General features: G+C 38.7%; 1 protein-coding gene across 2 annotated transcripts in view; it reads left to right on the top strand.

Moving 5' to 3' along the window:
- LOC145678688 (dnaJ homolog subfamily C member 9) overlaps window positions 1-21,551 on the top strand; it is an 85,069-nt gene that overhangs the window by 28,771 nt on the left and 34,747 nt on the right. For both annotated transcript variants that reach the window (XM_081749088.1, XM_081749089.1), the window contains one exon: window positions 8,091-8,189. In XM_081749088.1, the coding sequence (XP_081605214.1) occupies window positions 8,099-8,189 (91 nt within the window). In that variant the 5' untranslated portion in view covers window positions 8,091-8,098. The remainder of the gene's footprint in view (window positions 1-8,090; window positions 8,190-21,551) is intronic.

Below are 21,551 nucleotides of genomic sequence, written 5' to 3'. Positions count from 1 at the left end.
TCCAAACTTTGTAGGGATCATTTGGCTAGCTAAGATTCTATAAGGTACATTCTGTTGTAAATCAGTAATCTTGGTAAATGATTTCATCACATCACGCGTGTTTAGAAACTGCAGACAAGTAGCCATGATGATGTTATCATGAATACTAACTCGAACGATACTTATATATGATGAAAAACTGATGACGTTGCATTATCATGTTCTGACGTGTACTATTGCACCACAATGTTGCCAGAGGCCAATGTCGAAACAAAATTTTGAAACGAAAAAAAATTCAAACAAAAAATTTTGAAGCGAAAAAAATTTCAAAAAAAATTTTGAAACAAAAAATTTCAAACAAAAAATTTGGAAACGAAAAATTTCAAACAAAAATTTTAAACAAAATTTTGAAACGAAAAAAATTTCAAACGAAAAATTTTTAAACAAAAAAATCTCAAACAAAATTTTGAAACAAAAAATTCAAACAAAAATTTGAAAGCAAGAATTTTCAAACAAAGTTTCAAACAAAAAATTTCAAACTAAAAATTTTACGTTTCACGGTTAACCGTCAAACTTTATCCGGTTTTTAACTATTCGATTAACAAATAAACGGTTTTGATCATATTTATCAGTGAGTGCAAAATGTTGAACGAAACCAAGATTTTTAAATGTTAAACAAAACTTAAAACTGAATACAGCAAAGATTTGAAAATCATCAACCAATCAGATTGCACGAAAGATAGTGATCAACCAATCAGATTGCAGGAAAGATAGTGATCATCCAATCAAATTGCATTAACAATAACTTTGCTAGTGTCAGATTACATCACCTTATGATTAAATTTTAAACTGTTGTAGCATGTATTGCCTTTCGTCTATGAGTCATAAGATTCAATAAGGTTAACTATCAGATTTCTAAAGCTCAAGGTCAAATCAATCACCACCAATGATCTTAGACTATGAGCTGTGACTAAAGTTCAATGTATTGTTTCAAATTTCGCACCTTATATTAAAATTCTGTTTATCACCATTCCCAAATTTAAAGAATACTTCTCTTGATATACCTAAGTCTTAGAGTTAATCATATCATTATATGTTCAATAAGGTCAATAATGTCCGTCAATTGTTTACCTGAGTAGAACCAACTGTTTTCTAGAAGTGTGTGTGTACTCAAACTTAAGAAGTACCACAACAAAGGAAATGAATCCCTGTACACTACCTCATCAAGGACAATCAAGTGGTACAACGTCTTGCTTACGTTTATATTTGGCGGGAATAATCAAAACCAATGACGCATTATCAAATTATCCTACAAAGTTTCAATGTACCAATGTCCTGGACTCCTAATCCCATCATAGGTCAATAACTGATCACGTGATCATAATGATTTACCCAATGAATGAGATACTATCCAATTTTAAGAACAATTACCAATTATTGATATGACAATAAGAAATGTACCCCTCCCAAAATTTAAGATTGGTACACAAATACACCTGTGTCTTATGAAAAAGTAATAAATCCTGTAGTTATTCAATAATAAAGCCGGTCAATAACCTTTAAATTTTGAATATTTGGTCATAAGAGGAACACCAATGGGTCCCAGAAAATGTTTACCGAATTTTGTTATTTGATAATTCCCAAATTTAAAAGGGAACATAAACATATAAAGGTAATAAACCATATAACGTGCTAAATAGGTGTCAATAACCTCCGAAATTTGATTTTTTTGGTAGTTCTTTACCCATGAAAGGGAACGATGTGGACCATCCAAATTTATAGTGGTACATATTGAAGTCCTGTACTATGATACCAAATGCTTATATTAAACAATTTCTAAAACCGAGTGGATGAGCCAAGATACCCCTCCCAAATTTTTAAAGGGTGCGTCAATGTACCCATGTCTTATGATAGGAAATGAACCCATATACATGACCATATAACCATATAAGGTAATAGAACCTCATCAAAGGGGAGAAATTGGGCCAAAAACCAAACACATGGTACAACAAATTGCTTATGTTTATATTTTAGCAATTTTTACCCATGAAAGGGAACAAGATGGACCACCCAAATTTGTCATGATACATGTTGAGGCATGTACTATGAGACCGAATGCTCAAATTGGAAAATTTCCAAAATTTAAGGGGGTTGGCCATGGTACCCCTCCCGGGGTGCATCAATGTACCCATGTCTTATAATAGGAAATGGACCAATATATACATGACCATATAACCATATAAGGTAATAGGACCTCATCCAAGGGGATGAATTGAGCCAAAACCAAACACGTGGTTGTACTAAAATTGGGCAATTTCGTACCCATGAAACGAAACGAGGTGAACCACCAAAATTTATAGTAATTTATATTAGGGTCCTATACTATAATACCAAACATATAAAAGGGACAATTTCCAAAATTAAAGGGGTGGGTCAAAGTACCCCTCCCGGGTGCACAAATGTACCTATGTCTTATGATAGGAAATGAATCCCCATACGTGACCATATAACGTATAAGGTAATAGGACCTCATCCAATGGAATAGATTAGGTAAAAAACGAAACACATGGTACAACGTATTGCTTACGTTTATATTTTGGCAATTTTGTACCCCTAAAAGGGAACGAAGCTACAGTAATATATATTAGGGTCCTATACTATTATACCAAATGTTTAAATTGGGCAATTTCCAAAATTTAAGGGGTGGGCCAAGGTACCCCTCCCGGGGTGCACAAATGTACCTATGTCTTATGAAAGGAAATAAACCCCTATACATAACCATATAACCATATAAGGTAATAGGACCTCATCCAAGGAGATAAATTAGGTCAAAAAACCAAACACGTGGTATAACGTATTGCTTACGTTTATATTTTGGCAATTTTGTACCCCTAAAAGGGAACGAGGTGAACCACCCAAATTTATCATAATACATGTTAGGGTCCAGTACTATAATACCAAATGTTGAAATTGAGCAATTTTCAAAATTTAAGGGTGGGCTAAGGTACCCCTCCCGGGGTGCACCAATATACCCATATCTTATGAAAGGGAATGGAACCCTGTATACGCTCATATAACCATATAGGGTAATAACACCTCATCAAAGGGGATAAATTAGGTCAAAAACCTCCGAAATTTGAATTTTTGGCAATTTTTTACACATGAAAGGGAACGACATAGACACCCAATACTGATAGAAGTACATACTATGGTCCTAGGCTACCACACCCAATTTTTAGATTTGGCAATTTCCAAAATTTAAGGGGTGGGCCAAGGTACCCCTCCCAAATTTTTCAAGGGGTGCATTAATATACCTATGTCTTATGAAAGGGAATGGACCCCTGTATACGCCCATATAACTATATAAGGTAATAGGACCTCATCCAAGGAGATAAATTAGGCCGAAAACCAAACACGTGGTATAACGTATTGCTTACGTTTATATTTTTGGCAATTTTGTACCCCTAAAAGGGGACGAGGTGGACCACCCAAATTTATCATGATACATATTAGGGTCCTGTACTATAATACCCAATGTTTAAATTGGGCAATTTCCAAAATTTAAGGGGTGGACCAAGGTACCCCTCCCAAATTTTTCAAGGGGTGCACCAATATACCCATGTCTTATGATAGGTAATGAACACCTATACATTACCATATAACCATATAAGGTAATAGGACCTCATCCAAGGGGATAACTTAGGTCAAAACCAAACACGTGGTACTACGTATTGCTTACGTTTATATTTTGGCAATTTGATACCCCTAAAAGGGAACGAGGTGGACCATCCAAATATATCATAATACATATTAGGGTCCTATACTATAATACCAAATGTTTAAATTGGGCAATTTCCAAAAGTTAAGGGGTGGGCCAAGGTACCCCTCCCAAATTTTTCAAGAGGTGCATTAATATACCCATGTCTTATGAAAGGTAATGGACCCCTGTATACGCCCATATAACCATATAAGGTAATAACACCTCATCAAAGGGGATAAATTAGGTCAAAAAAAACCCGAAATTTGAATTTTTGGCAATTTTTTACTCATAAAAGGGAACGACATAGACACCCAATACTGATAGGGGTACATACTGTGGTCTTAGGCTACCATACCAAATTTTTAGATTTGGCAATTTCCAAAATTTAAGGGGGTGGTCCTATGTACCCCTGCCAAAATTTAGGGGGTGGGCCATGGTACCCCTGCCAAAATTTAGAGGGGGTGGTCCTAGGTACCCCTAGGTCATTGACCCCGGTCCAGGTCATTGACCTTTCACCCCGGTCATAAAAGAGAGTGAGGATGAGTCATTCGGGCATAACGGGGCCACTACTACTCACTGCCACTAGAAACTGACTGGAGATATTGACTGAGTGGCGGCCTCCGTGTTTAATAGCCCACTTACCATACTCCGCATTAAGCCAGTTTGACCTTGTACTTAGTCGATGACGGCATACACATGCGCATGTTGTTTAGGTTGTTGAAATATTGCAAAACTTATGACACTCTTGTACAGTTAGGTGAGCACTTTCCTAATCCTTCTAGATAATCACGGCCAATGTCAACGTTTTCTTCTTTCATAAATTGCACAAATTTTAGATCCTAATTGGTTTCAGCGTTTGATTTTTTCCCCTCAGTCCTAAAAGTTCAATACGTTTTGTATCATGGTCCACTTTTGTAGACATTCCTGTGTTAATTTATTTTTAATGAATCTAATTATTGTGTTTCATTATCTTGTACTTAGTATTTATTTTTATTTATTTTCTAAATAATATACGGAATAGTGAAAATCATGTATTGAGGTAGTGTGAAGTGCAAATCGTTTCTGCAATTCTGTACGAATTACTAAGAATGATTTTCTGATAACCTATCCGTACTTACGCAGAGAGGAATTGTCAACGCTGTGCTCCATAAGAGTTGTACTATATGTAAATTCTTGGATAATCTCGAAGTTTCTTTTCCCCCTCTGTTTTCTTAGGGAATGCATATATCTAAATATTGGATGGCAATATCTATTGAACGAAGAGATTTGAAATCAGAATTCACTAACATTTTTCCTGATCTTGGGTAGTAATTTTTTTTTCTGTTTTTCCATATACCGTAACATTTTCCGCGCTTTCTACATTTCTTGAATACATTTTGCAATTTTTGGTATATGAGAAAGTCAAAGATCGTTAGCAGATTTTAATAGACGTAGTCCTCAACCACGTAAAGCATAGTGATCCTTCTTGTCGAGTCATACTTGTGCGAGGTAGTTTTAGTTTTCCTGTCTAGTGGCTTACAGGTAACACCAGATTTCTACACATGTGAAAGTATCTCACTTTTTACTTTGCATATAAAGATGACGTAGAGTGTCGTTAACCCGAAGATAACACGACCCATAGACGTCTTGGAAAACACAATATGTCTCATCAATTATTGCCTTTCTATATGTACAGCATGTACATATTTCTCGTATTGAAATCAACGTATATTCTAAATGCGTAGGTATATTTGTATGTAAGATTCACGAGTATATTTAGTGTTGTAAGTTGTATTGAAATCTTAAGGTCATAAAATTGGAAAGTAACGTGACTATTCTTACTCGAAGACAAAGAGTTTGGGGGAGGAGGACTGTAATGCATAGAAAGTTCTCAACTTGCGCGGCATGTGACCTGCTGATGGTGTCAAAATATTCCTATTCCAGGTCTAATTATTTAGTTTCATTTCCTGTTTTTGTTTTATAGACTAACAAGTAACTCTTCGCAAGTGTAACGCTCCGATTTTGATAAAATTTGGCGAGTAGATGCTACACATAATATAAGCGAATACGTGTTTTATATTTTCTGCGGCAAAACGGTTTTAGGGGGCAGAGCCCCCACCCAAAATTTTGAAAGTTGACGCCCGAAAGGCAAAAACAAGTGGACCGAAGTGACTGAAATTATGCACGGATATTGTAGACGTAAAATGAGGGAAAACGTGTTTCGTATTTTCGGAAGAAAGAAAAAAAAGAAAAAAAAAAACGGTTGAGTAGGGCATAGACCCCTCCAAAACTTTGATCATGAAATATCAAAAGTGCTAATAACAGTATGTCAGAAGTGCGATCATGAAATATCAAAAGTTCTAATAACAATGTGTCAGAAGTGCCTAAAGGACATGAAGAATTGTGGCGAAAGTTCGTGAAGTGATAATATGCAAATATATATATATAAGTAAATAAATAAAATAAATAAACGAATACGTTTTTTTCAATTTTCTGCGGAAAAACTGTTTTAGGGGTGGCAAAAGCCCCTACTCAAAATTTTGAAAGTTGACGGCTCAAAGGCAAGAAGAAGTGGACCAAAGTGAATGAAACTGTGCACAGATATTGTAGACGCAAAATGGGCGAATACATGTTTCGCATTTTCCTATTTAAAAAAATACGATTGGGTGGAGCACAGACTTCTAAACCATTGATTACGAAATATCAAAAGTGCAAATTAGTATACATCAGAAGTTCCTAAAAGATATAAAGAATTGCAACGAAATTTTCTGTGGGGACAATTCTCAAAAAGTAAATGAGCACGTGTCTTTAGTTTGTGCGGAAAAACAGTGTTGGGACCAAAACCCCCTCTGAAGAAAAGTAAATATTACCGTATTAGCGCAGGAAGGACTGGACCGAAGCAAATCAAATTGGGTGTAGATATTGTATATGTAAAATAAGGCCCCTCGTGTTTCCCAAGTGTCCTCATCCGATTTTCTTCAAAATTTGGAACATTAACAGTAAACAGAAATCGCCACGTGTTTTTGTTCATGCGGAAAAACATTGTAAGGGTTAAAGGCGCCTCCCAAAATACTACAAAATACGTCACACAGTTTGTGCTTACTGTTAATTGTGCCAAATTTGAAGAAATCGGATGAGGACACTTCTTAAACATGGAAGGCCTTATTTTACATGTACAATATCTACACACAATTTCATTCGCTTCGGTCCACTCTTTCCGCCACCCAACGCTTCGGTCCACCCGTTATTTTTTTTCTTTTTAATAGGAAAATTCGAAACACGTATTCCCTCATCTTACGTCTACAATATCCGTGCACATTTCATTCACTTCGGTCCACTTCTTGCCTTTCGGACGTTAACTTTCAAACTTTTGGGTAGGGGCTTTTGCCCCCCTAAAACAGTTTTTCCGCAGAAAACAAAAAACTCGCATTCGTTTATTTATTTATGTCTTGTCCCTACACAAAGTTTGTTCCAATTCTTCATGTCCTTTGAGCTCATGTGTTTCGGATTCCACGTTAATTCAGAAGGTCTAAGTTTCACATAGCCTTGCTGCTAAACGGACGCTAAACTCAAAATCAACTTAACTCTTCATGTCCTTTAGATACTTCTGACATACTGTTGTTAGCACTTTTGATATTTCGTGATCAAAGATTTGTATGGGTCGTGCCCCACATAACCTTTTTTTCCAGAAAAGTACAAAACAGGTATTCCCTCATTTTACGTCTACAAAATCTGTGCACAATTTCATTCACTTCGGTCCACTCTTCTTGCCTTTCGGGCGTCAAATTTCAAAATTTTGTATGGGGACTTTTGCCCCTAAAACAGTTTTTCCACAAAAAATAAAAAAAGTATTAGTTTATTATTATTATTATTATTATTATTATTTTGCATATTATTACTACACGAAGTTTCGCTGCAATTCTTCATGCCCTTTAGGCACTTCTGACACTGTTATTAGTACTTTTGATATTTCGTGATCAAAGGTTTGGAGGTGTCCGTGCCCCACCCAACCGTTTTTTTTTTTTTTTTTTTTTTCAGGATAATACAAAACACGTACTCCCTCATTTTACGTCTACAATATCTGTGCACAATTTCGTTCACTTCGGTCCACTTGTTTTTGCTTTTCGGGCGTCAACTTCCAAAATTTTTGGTGGAAGATTTTGCCCCCTAAAACCGTTTTTCCGCAGAAAATATATATAAAAATACGTATTCGTCTATTTTATTTTGTAGTATCTACCTGCCGAATTTTATCAAATCGAAGTTTTTCACTTGGGAAGTGTTACTTGTAAGAAATTTCGAGTGATTATTCAAATGTTGTGCTGAAGTAAAGTAAGTAATTTCAAGTGTTTCATGTTATTTATATATTTTGTAGTTTCAAACATGGGGCTGTTGAAAGAATGTGAGCAGTATTTTGGAACAAGTAATCTGTATGAAATTCTGAAAATTAGCAAAGATGCAGACACAAAGACAGGTATGTATCCTCTTCAAATGTGCTACTAGTGGATGAAAACAGGTCGGATATAAGAATATTACTTGTGCCTTTCTATGTAGGGTGTGTTCATTTTGTTCATTTAACCGATATAACACGTATCGTTCGTAAATGATAATCATTGTTGTATTTTAAGTATGCGAGCATACATTCCGTACTCGGTTCTAGATAATGCGAGACGAAACATTCAAGGTAGAAAACCATATTTGCTGTAACCAAAGTTAAGCTACATTTGCCTTCCATTAGACCAGCCTTTCCCAACCTTTTGCACACTGCGGTCCCCTTTAGAGTCTACAATACATGTGAAGGACCTTATATCGGGCATTGCAAAATAAGTGTTACAACTCTTGGGAGGTGACTTTTGCCATTGAGACAAGAAGAAAGTCTTCTTGAACTTTCGGCTATCGGACACAGTTTCAGTCCTACACGGTGCCGAAAGCGTGAGAAAATTACTTTCGGACGCTAATAGTTTGCAAACTATCCAACGTAAACAGGGCGGGTAAAAAATTAACTGAAGAAGTCATACCTGCTGTATTGAATTATGCATGTTTCACAATCCTACCATGCACGCGCAGGGAATTCCCAAAGAAACTAGGGAGTCCCGGATAATCTGCCAAATAAAAATTGGTCTAAATGGATATGAATTGATACGGTTTCTATCAGGTAATAATAATTCGTTTGTATTAAGTCGATATCTGGAACAAATACAAAATGGCGGACACCTTCATGCCCGTTGTGTGTGGTTGCATAATCGCCAGGTATGGATGCTGGCCAACAGTGACGTTCTGAGTATTAAGTGTAGCGAATTTGTACTCAAATGCCCTAGAAAGACATCTGGATTGTCGGTAGAGCACAACAGATGAAGCAGGTGATTCACGTGTGTGGAAACACGTAACGAAAAGTTCCCAAAAATGCACTCATACTCAGTAAACGTGAGTTCAAAGCGTCGGAAATGTAAGGAATAGCATCAAGAACATGAAAGCCATTGCCAATTCACCAATAATATTCCCTTAAACCGATACAATATGATGTACACGGTTGCATACCAATAACAGGCCAAGTTGAAATTGTGCCAGGGGACTCACAAAGAAACTGGGGAAACTAAAGTAATGTCACTAGTGGGATCGCATGATCGATATTGAAATATGGCCAATGTGTGTGTGTGTGTGTTGATAACGACATGTAGCTAATGGACAAATGTCAACATGTCCTACTGCTGGGACACCGTGCCACGTGCGAGAAATTGGAAAATAACGTTGTACATTCTGCTATTACATCTTGTACACTTTGTGGTAGAACGCAACTAGAACACGATTGTATCAATGTCCCTCTTTGTCTTTGACATTGTCCCACAGTCAACACATATGAAAAGAAATCTCTTATCCATAGTTCAAATTCTGATAGAACGTGAAAGTAACAAATTTGTATCATGTCGCACGTCTTCTGGGACATATAACGTACTCGAAATATAGGAAAATACCTCCGGAAATTCGTATTTTGTACACAGTGCACATGCCAGGACAAAGACGAAAATGAACCAATTTGGCACATGTAACACTACTGCTGGAACACCATACATGTGGAAAATAAAACATGAGAAATAGGAGAAAACGTCTTAATGCTCTGATTCTTTACAACTGTGCAGTAGGAATAACAAAATGAAACACACAAGCATGTCGGGAGGCTGTACAAGAGCTCTTGCCAAAGAAAGTGGGTACTCCTCAATGAAATGAATACAAAGAAAGTGAGGCTCCTCGTAGCCTCAGGGCTAGAGCGCTGGCTTTCGCGTGTGTGGTCGCAGTTTCCAGTCCTGCTGGGAACCCAGGCCTCAGATTCAAAACCCGAGTAGTGGTTCCAATCCCACTATAAACTGTAAGTTCCGTATCTGCCTAACCCTGTCACTGAAAGAGAGACTAAACGCCCTAACAAAGCAAACGAAGAAAGTGGAGTAAACATGTACGATTGCACGTAACGTTTCCAGGCATAGATCTTCCAGGCATTTCCAGGGATATTTCTTGCTTGTAATAAAGTGGTCTGGGATAGGGACACAAGTGGTTTTGGATCGTATGTTAAACTATAGAACGTCATGATCATCCCGTGGAAGGCAATGCCAAACCATCAGCTTTAGCACCATCTGTTATGATTGACGAGGGAAATCATCCCACAAACAAGGGAAGGAATAAAAGCCATCCTTTCTGATGGGCCCGTACGACTCAGTGACAGTTTGATGTGAAATTGCTACCATGAAAGGAACGACCACAAAGGCAAATAATAATAATAATAATAATAATAATAATAATAATAATAATAATAATAATAATAATAATAATAATAATAAAAACTAAACACCCATAATAATCATAATAGGATGGTTGAAGAACTACATCTGAAAATGACGCTATGTAGTCAGAGTAGGTTGATAACGATTTCAGCTATGTAATACAGAAAGCACCACTAGAGGCGTGGGAAGTGTACCTATGTCTGCTGTGACATATTAGCGTTGGTGAATACACGTAGTAACTGTTTTTAGTCGATAGTTGATCGTCTTATACGTCCTTCGTTTGGCTGTTCTGAGTAGTCTGGCTTGTGTGTGTCGTTGAATTGCGCCAAGGAGTATTCTACCTTCAGTGCGTATTTCAGTGTTCCTTTTGGGCTTGTGCGTGAACACCTATGTGACATTACGTGTGTACGAATCACAATAGTCGTCATCTGTCACTGGGATGTTGTAAATCTCCCCCTCCCGCGTGTTCATCGGCTCTGGAACAGGATAATGGCGGAGTACTCGACCCAGGAGCTTGCCGATATGTATCTCATCTACAGGGAGGTACACCAAAACAGCCGTCAAGCACGGTGTATGTATCAGGAACGTTTTCCAAATAGGCAGCTACCAGCACATACACTCTTTGCACGATTTGATGCTCGCCTGCGTGAAACTGGTTCGCTACTACCTCGTAAGTTGGACTGTGGTGTGGAAGACCTCGCACTGTGCGCACTGTACAATTTGAAGAGGAGGTGTTGGATGCGGTATGAGACAATCCTGGAACTAGCACACGTGCTATTGCTCAGTCGAGACAAACCCATCATACTAATGTGTTCCGCGTTCTTCAGGAAGAGGATTTGTACCCATACAAATTGCAGAAGGTGCCACACCTACTACCTACGGACTTTCCCCAGCGGATGGATTTTTGTCAATGGTATGTGCAACAAACACATGCTATACCAGATTTTCCAACAATAGTGTTGTGGACGGATGGATCCATGTTTACTAGAGATGGCATCATCAATAGACATAACAGTCACGTCTGAGATATGAACAATCCCCACTCAATACTTGTGTGCCATCATGAACACAGGTTCGCAGTGAATGTGTAATGTGGCATCGTAGGTGACCATTTGATAGGCCCGTACATTTTGCCTACTACCTTGAATGGTAGGAATTATCGTGTGTTTCTTCAGGACGTACTGCCAGAACTTTTAGAAAACGTGCCGCTCGCAGTTAGACAACATATCTGGTGTCAGCACGACGGTGCATTCGCGCATTTTGACCGGGAAACCAGAGTCTTACTCAACTTCATTTTCGGTGATTGGCTTTTTCCGTGGCCACCTTAGTCACCCGAGCTCACACTGGTGGATTTCTTTTTCTGGGGAGAAATGAAACGGCTTGTGTATGACACCTCCGTGGAAAGTGCTGAGGATCTCGTTGCTCACATCAATGCCACTGCTGGGACCATTAGTGATATGCCACGTGGATTTGCGCCTACCAGACAAACTGTGCTTCGCCGATGTCATCTTTGTATTGACGTCAATGGCGAACACTTCCAACAACGTCTCTGAATATTACAGTGTTTGTGAGGCTTGCTCAGCACTGGATTGTGCCTTTAAGTGAGTGATACAAGCTACAAGCAGTGCAGATTCTGGAGCTTATTGTTAATTGTTCTCTAATTGTTAATGGTTTCCCCTTTCTTCAGTACATTTTCTTTTCTTTCAGATGCTGTTCCAGCGGTAGTGGGACCTGTGCCGATTTGTTTTATTTATTCTTCGTTGGAATGTACTGTACACTGTGTGAATTTGCGGCTTTATTTTTCTATATTTTGAGTGCATAATATTGTCCCCGAAAAAGTGGGACGTTCTAACATGTTACTTTTTAAGTTGTATCAGAATTTGAACCATGTCTACTAGAAGAATTCAGAGAGTTATTTCCCATGTTTCGAGTGTGGGACAATGTTCCAGACGAAGGGGGTCATGGATTCAATTGTGTTCTATTTACGTTGTGCCAGAATGTGATCCATGTATACTATGAACATATTGCAGTTCTTTCCTGTGTTTCGAGTGTTGGACAGTGTTCCAACAGAGGTGGAGCATGGATACAATTGTATTCTTTTTACGTTGCACTACAATACGAACCAAGTGAAATAGCAGAATGTACAATATTATTTTCCTATTTTTCGCACGTGTCCCAGCAGTAGTGGGACATGCTGAAATTTTCCCATTAGCTACATGTCGATATCAACACACACACACATTGGCCACATTTCAATATTGTCACGGTATGCCAAAATTCAGTAATAGATTTAAATATCTACTAACATAGTTCCGGCGACTGATCCTCATTCAGTCCGACATAACCTTTTTATGTTAATTTTCATTATGACGAATTTGTTGCTTCTCTCTTACCAAATTTCGTAGTTCATACATCTCTGTGCTGAAACCGCAGTTTCTGCATTTTCTCTCATTAACCAAAACTCCAGACAGTTTACGTCTGCGATTTTCACAATTCTACCTAATTTTGAGAATGTGTTATTGTGAACACAAATTTATACAGAGTTTACATTTTTCTTGTTGCTTCAGTATTTGTTTATATTCTTGTGACACTTGCAGACTCGTGTCTGTTAATTAATGAAAACAACAATCATAAGCACTATGTAATCTGGTGTTATAATCTGTCTGTCTGCAACATAATTAATTTCTTACTACAAGTTAATTTATAAACAATACTTCAATTTTCCTCTTTTTATCCAATTAATAAAAATGAATGAATTTTGATATTTAAATCTATTACTGAATTTTGGCATACCGTGACAATATCGATCATGTGATCCCAGTAGTGACATTCCTTTAGCTTCCCCAGTTTCTTTGTGAGTCCCCTTGCACAATTTCAACTTGGCCTCAGGTATTGCATCCTTATTGGTATGCAACCGTGCACATCATATTGTATCGGTTTGAGGAAATATTATTGGTGAATTGGCAATGGCTTTCATGTTCTTGATGCTATTCCTTACATTTCCGATGCTTTGAACTCACGTTTATTGAGTATGAGTTCATTTCTGTTCAGCTTTCGTTACGTGTTTCCACACATGTGAATTACCTGATTCATCTGTTGTGCTCTACCGACACTCCAGATGTCTTTCTAAGGCGTTTGAGTACAAATTCGCTACATTTAATACTCAGAACGTCACTGTTGGCCAGCATCTATACCTAGCGATTAAGCAACCACACACAACGGGCATGAAGGTGTCCGCCATTTTGTATTTGTTCCAGATATCGACTTAATACAAACGAATTATTGTTACCTGATAGAAACCGTATTAATTCATAACCATTTAGACCAATTTTCATTTGGCAGATTATCCGGGACTCCCTACGTTTCTTTGGAGAATTCCCTGCGCGTGCATGGTAGGATTGTGAAACATGCATAATTCAATACAGCAGGTATGACTTCTTCAGTTAATTTTTTACCCGCCCTCTTTAAGTTGGGTAGTTTGCGAACTATTAGCGTCCGAAAGTCATTTTCCCACGCATTCGGCACCTTGTAGGTCCGAAACTATGTCCGATAGCCGAAAGTTCAAGAGAACTTTTTTTTTCTTGTCTCAATGGCAGAAGTCACCTCCCAAGAGTTGTAATACTTATTTTGCAACACCTTGACTAAGTTGTTGCAAATAGTTGAATAAATCCAGTGCGTAAACGAAACTAAAGCACAATAGCCTACTCATCAGGTATAGAAAAAAAGTATTTTTCTGAAAAAAAAAAAAAAAAAAAAAAAAAAGTATTCAACAAGTTAACATGATAATAAGTTTATGACTTACCAAGGTACACAATTTCAGTCATTGTGATGGTTGGTATTATCTTTCAACCACTAACTTAGAAGTGTCAGGATCAAACGAAGAAACTTTTAAGAGAAGATCCACCTCAGCATCAAGTCTATTCCTGTAATTCTTCAGAAAAGAAATTCCCGTAATTTAACTTAAAATGATGTATTTCTTACCACTGTGGGTGCCTTTCTCAGATTGGCTTGCTAACCTCCTGAGATCGTTTTAAGGACCCCAGGTTGGGAAAGGCTGCATTAGACGAATCAAAACATGTAAAATATTTAAACAATAAATAGTATCAACACGGTAAAATGAGCTAGAAAGTGATGAATCCTATTAAAACAATAGATTAATGACAATATTCCATGTAAAATGCCAGAATTTCAATAAAATTACTAATCAATTCGTATCGGTGGTGGTGTTCAAACCTTACATGTGTACAGTTTATAGATTCATACATAAAACGCCGCAGTTCTTTAAATTAATAATAATTGATCGATTCATTTTATCATTTACTTCACGTCGTAGCATTCCTTTAATAAAAACCGTATTGGACACGAGATGGCGTTAGTTTTCCAAATCCCAGGGAATTTGAGTCACAGCGAGTCGACAGTTGAAGCTAGTAGATGTTGAAAGTACTGGTATTATAATCACACTTAAATATTTGTGCCGTGGAGATGAATGAGCTTTCCGCAAAACTACACTACATTTCACAATCTTTTTTTCGATAAAGGCGCGAATGCTGGGCAGGCCTGTGAAGAAACTTGTGCTGTTTATGGGCGAGATACGCAATCAAAAGCAACAGCCAAAAGATATTCAGTCGCTTTCGTTGTGGATATTTCGATGTCCAAATTTCTTCTCGCGGTTGGCAATCAATCACAGCAAAAGTGGGTGATATTCTGGCAAAAGTCTAGGAAGACCAGCATGTAAACAGTAATGATATCGCCAGTGCCTCACTATCCAGACCAAGCAGTGTTAAACCATTTCGAGAGACCTGGCTACAAAAACAGGCTCGATGTTTGGATGTGATATCTGACTCAAAAATAGTCATTCGATTGTGCGAATCTCTTCGGAAACTTAACGAACTCGAGTCATTTCTGAAGGTAGTCCAGGAAATCTAGAGCAATTTTACCCTCAACCTGGGCAAAATTGCAACACAAGCTTTTTAAACAATTTTCGATTCAGGAATTACTACTGAATAACATATTCAAAATCCGACAAAATCGGACCACGGGAACACCCCCAAAAACGGTTTTCAAAATGGCGGACCATGGTTTTTCGAAAAATCGTAGACCTTTACGTTAGCGGCTCTAGTAGCCCTTTTAATTGACACAGAGACATGAATGATACCTCGTTGGAACGCTCATAGACCACAAATTCCAACGAAGTCACTTTTGTACCATCATGCCTAACCCGTAGAAGAAGAAGAAGAAAGTCGATATTTGTTTTTTTAATTGATATTTCTTAGACCCTGGCAACACTGTACGTCCTCATACGCCGGCAGAAAAATTCCCACGCGTAGACCAGACATTGGTAACAATAATATAAAGAAATGAAGGACGTAGGTTCAGCAGTAAGGGAGATAAAAATTCGGAACCGGGGACCAAGGAGGGTCACTCTGAATATTTTCTACTGTGGTCTAACTTCTGTTTCTTAGATCTAGCATCCTCCCTAATTGTCACAGAGGCATGAAGCATACCGCGTTGGAAAGCTTATGGAATCCACTTGCCAACGACGTATCGTTTGTGCCCCCTGTACCCAACCTGTAGAAAAAGAAGAAGAAGAAACCTTGAAAAAATTGGGAAAATCTACACTTTTACCTTTCTTGGGCTCTGGCAACCCTGATAATCGTTGGGTACAGGGGGCACAAACGATACGTCGTTGGAAATGGGGTTTCATAAGCTTTTCTACATGTTATAGTCTTGCATGAACTTAGGCACTGAAGAACCATGGCTGATTCCCTTATACGTTTGTGTATCATCTGCAGAATCCTAGATCCTGACGATAACCTCATCACACTTCCAGAAAAGGGAGCTGAAGGAGTGAACAATGCCAGTAAGGCTCGCGGTAGTAACATTCTCGCCGCTGCAGGTATGGTGGTTCATGTCTCTTGTCGCAAACGTTACATTGATTAAAAAAAAAATATATTGCGATTGCCCTAAAAAGAAAAACGTCATCGCCGATTCAAAAACGAGTTACTCGCTCGTCGGATGGGTCCTTCAACAGCAACAGTGACTGCCTGTTTTGCTTAGCGTCTGTCTTATTTGATGACCATCACGTGTTGAAATCAGAAAATGTGCGAGTGAAAACACAAGCATTTCCACACAGCATTTTAAAGTGTTGCAATGAACGAAATGATACCTGGTCACAAACTGTCCGAGGTCGAATTGAGTACTTCTTATCTGATCTTCATGCAGCAGATTGTGTCTATCACAGATCATGTAGTATCAACTTTCGAACAGGTAGAGCAATTCCTCAACAATACTGCACCGATAGTCAGTCAGCGTAAAAAAAAAAAAAAAAAAAAAAAAAAAATCCGGGCTGGGCGACCTACAAATGATGAGAGAATCCGAGCATTTCAGTGCATCTGTAGTTATTTGGAAGAGCACGATGATGAGCAACTAACTATGGGAGAACTTGTTACAAAAATGGGCACATTTCTCGAAGGGACTGATCACATTGCATATGACAGACGGCACATGAAGCGTCAACTAATGGAGTACTTCGGTGAAAAAATTATAATTTCAAGTGACAGTGGAAAAAACGACTTCATTACACTTCGAGAAACTGCCAATCACATTATACGGGCATATCGTGATTTACCACGGGAGTATGATCAAGAAAAGGAAAAATAGAGTAATAGAAACCGTAGCTCGACTGATCAAAAGCGACATAAAATCCAAACTACAAACTGGAAGTAAAACATATGCTTCACCGCAGCGACTTGACCATTCAGGAATCCCTTCAGTACATTCCACCTTTCCTTAAACTATTCTGTTCCACACTTTTTGCCGGAAAGGACAATGAAACCAAAATAGCATCGATTAGCCAGTGTTTGATGCAAGCAGCCAGACCAAGAGCTATATTAACTCCTCTGCAGTTAAATGTTGCTTTGCAGCTGCACCACCACTATCGATCGAAACATCTGATTGACACGCTGCATCACCTGGGATTTTGCTCTTCATACGCGGAAGTGCAGCGGTTTGAACGCTGTGCTGCATGTACATTTGGTACTCATGTGATCGAAATGTCAGCAGACCAGACTCTCCTCTTTGCAGGGGATAATGTAGACCATAATCTCCAAACGCTGAGTGGTTTAGGCACATTCCATGGTATGGGAATGTTGGCGGCCTTTACTCCATCCACTATTACCAGTCTAACCATTCTTCGGAAGCCCGTCTCTGATGCTGATGTGAAGTCCATTGCCAGTGTTCCCATTCATGCATACACTGAAGCCAAAGCTTGAAAAGGTGAACTGTGAACTGGTAACAGCACCATCACCGAACGAAAGCTCCCAGGATATTTTTTGGAAACTTTCCTGGCACTTTCCGTCACGCACACCAAACTGGTCAGGAATGATGCAGGCCATTCACGCAGATCCATCTCTTCATCATCTAGGGAAATCCACTGTTCTCTGCTTACCGATTATTGACCTCCATCCATCTGATATGTCATGCATCTATTCCACTTTAGTGTACCTGAATAATCTTGCGAGAAAATATAAAGTCACACCAATCATCACCTTAGACCAACCACTGTTTTGGAAAGTTACACGTATCCTGCATCACAGAGCACATAACACCAGTATTAAGGACACAGTTCTCCTGTTGGGCTTATTTCATACTCTAATGAACCTTCTAGGAGCAATTGGTTCCCTGATGGATAGTATAGGCTTACGTGAAATCTTGCATGAGGTTTATGGAGAAAATTCGGTTGTACATATGTTAAGTGGCAAGTCCATAGCAAGAGCCTTCCGTGCGCGCATGATGGTTGGCCTCGCATTAAGTGCATTGCTTATGGAGAATGTTTTTCTGGAGACCGATAACGGAACACACAGAACTATCAACGATGCTTACTCTCTCTACCAGAGCCTGATGTCGGGTGAGATTACTGTAACTGGAGCTAGTTCTTCACCTCTTCTTCAAGAAGCCCGAGAAAAAATAGAAGAACGAAAGTCAAAACTTATTAACACATCAAAAACAAGTCAGTTGTGGCTTGCATATCAGGGCATGTTGGCTACAGCAAGGAAACTTGTGGCAGCAGACCAAACAGGAAGCTGGGAGGATCACCTTGATGCTATAGCAGAGTGCATTCCCATATTCGCTGCAGCAGAACACTTCAATTATTTGAAGTCGACGTGCTTGTACCTGCAAACAATGTTAACGCTGTCATCGGTTAATCCAACAGTTCGCGAAAGCTTTCAAAATAGGTTCGGAGTTATTAGAAGAAGCAACGGTTATTGGGCTGGGTTGTCCTCTGATCTAGTCATAGAGCAGGTTCTGATGAGATCGCTAAAATCTACTGGGGGTCTAACCCATGGGAGTGGAATGTCGGAGATGCAACGATCTTTGTGGGTGCTCTAAATGCCAGCATGCTCCGAGTACAATCTGGCGATGCAAACTCTTACACAGCATATGTCACTAGCAAACAACATAAAGAAGCCAAAACGTCAAGAATGTCACGTGATATCAGTGACATACGTCGCATTCTTGCACGACTGCAGCCCATCTCACCATTTGACGGAGACAAATCGTTGAGAAACATTGCCACTGGCGTCACAGCGGATTCCTCGGTCAACGTCCATAATTTATTTTCAGTTGGGGCAGAGCTTGCGAAGAAACTATCTGGCAAAGACCTGTTCACTGTGAAGTGGAAACGTGAAGATAAAGTCAAAACTCTAGCATCCCGGAGTAGTGTTAATATCAGCATCAATATCTCCGTCGATTCGAATATTTTGTTTCAAAGACTGTTAGTTGTCGCTAATGCAGGCAGCACATCTTTAGAGGAGACCTTAGCGCATGAATTATGTGCCTACCCACCAGCTTTATTTGAGTCACCCAGCATGATGCGTAAGGCAGACAAAGCCCCACTGGCCCATGCGATACTAGAGTTCAGCAAGCAGCAGACCGCACAGTTTGATGGGTATGGAATTTGCTCACCATTGTTCATTGCAACTGTGCTACCAGGTGTGCAAGAACGTATTGTACTTGCAGAAAGCATGGCCTTCCATGTGCTATTGCTTGTGGTGTGTGCCAACAAATTGAATGTTTTAACTGTTTAAATGAATATGATGAGGACAGTGTTAGCGTAGGCGATGACGAAGTATATGTGTAATTTGCCTCCCAAAGTCTTTCGTCTTCCCATTCTTTTGCTTTATATATAGGTGTTATGTTTCTATAAAACGAATTGTCTTGTACACTGTATTATGGTATGACCTTCTATTTCCTATTGCTTGTGGTGTGTGCCAAGAAACTGAATGTTTTAACTGTTTAAATAAATATGGTGAGGACAGTGTTAGCGTAGGCAATGACAATGTAGATGTGTAATTTGCCTCCCAAAGTCGTTTTATCTATAGTACTTATATTAAACCGACCTTTGATTTAAAGAAAGAAACAAGATTTTTTCATGCGTAGAACGAATATCAGGGTTGCCAGAGCCGAAGAAAGGTAAAAGTGTAGATTTTCTCAATTTTTTCAAGGTTTCTTCTTCTTTTTCTACAGGTTGGGTACAGGGGGCACTAACTATACGTCGTTGGCAAGTGGATTCCATAAGCTTTCCAATGCGGTATGCTTCATGTCTCTGTGACAATTAGGGAGGATGCTAGATCTAAGAAACAGAAGTTAGACCACAGTAGAAAATATTCAGAGTGACCCGCGGTTCCGAATTTTTATCTCCCTTACTGTTGAACCTACGTCCTTTTTTTATATTATTGTTACCAATGTCTGGTCTACGCGTGGGAATTTTTCTGCCGGCGTATGAGGACGTACAGTGTTGCCAGGGTCTAAGAAATATCAATTAAAAAACAAAAATCGACTTTCTTCTTCTTCTTCTACGGGTTGGGCATGATGGGTACAAAAGTGACTTCGTTGGAATTTGTGGTCTACGAGCGTTCCAACGAGGTATCATTAATGTCTCTGTGTCAATTAAGATGACTACTAGAGCCGCTAACGTAAAGGTCTACGATTTTTCGAAAAACCATGGTCCGCCATTTTGAAAACCGTTTTTGGGGGTGTTCCCGTGGTCCGATTTTGTCGGATTTTGGATATTTTCATCAGGTGAGGTACCTAAACAAAATACAGATGTAAAACTAAAGGTTGCAATTTTGCCCAGGTCAAACCGTATTTTGACTCGACTAAGGGGTTTATCACGAAGGATGAGAAGTGGATAACCTACAACAACCTGCGGAAAAAAAAAATCGTGGTTGAAACGAGAAGAAGTTTCACAGTCTATGGCAAAGCCCACACTGACGCCCAGGAAGGTTATCTTGTGAGTTTTGTGGTATTAGAGGAGCATCGTGGATCACGAATGCACGTAGCAATTCAAAAGAAACGACCGGAACTGGTCAACAGGTAAGACAACACCAGACCACTTTCATTTTTGAGAACTTGGTTGGAATATTTTAATGCATTCTCGTATAGGCCGAACCTGGTACTGTGAGACTATCATTTGTTTTGGTCTCTGAGAACTCCGTGAATGGTGTTAAGTTAGTTTCAAAAGAGGCCTGTGAAAACCAATATTTTGACCAGAAACCACAGAAGATCTCTAACGTTAGAATTAGGGTGTTGCCTGGAAAATAGCTGAAGGCATCTAACACAATGGTTCTTATTTGATTTCATGTTATTTTCAAATAATAAATACATTCCGAATTTTTACCAAAGGGTCAATACTTTTTAGACAACCTGATATTTCGTTGGACGCAAGCAAATACTAGTGGAGCCAATCGATAGACGTCTCACGATTGTATACATTTCATCTGAAATTAGTAGATTACTGGTATGTTGATTAATTCATCAAATATTGTGTGAGATCATATATATTAATCAACATTGCGACGCAATTAGCTACATAGAAACCCATGAGTTACTAATTTTCTTTCCATAACTTAAAAACATCACAGCACCATTCTATTATTATATTATTATTATAAGACTGACTTGAGTTCATAGCTACTATAGATCAACTGGATTTATGAAAATTATGCTTATTTCACCGAATGTTAGAAGTCCAGGATCCCAAGAAGAGAAGAAAATGTATAGAT

The sequence above is a fragment of the Thermobia domestica genome, chromosome 2 (genome assembly GCF_964235325.1).
Source record: "Thermobia domestica chromosome 2, izTheDome1.hap1.1, whole genome shotgun sequence".
In the NCBI taxonomy this organism is placed as follows: Eukaryota; Metazoa; Arthropoda; class Insecta; order Zygentoma; family Lepismatidae; genus Thermobia; species Thermobia domestica.
This window is presented reverse-complemented; position numbering and strand designations above follow the sequence as displayed.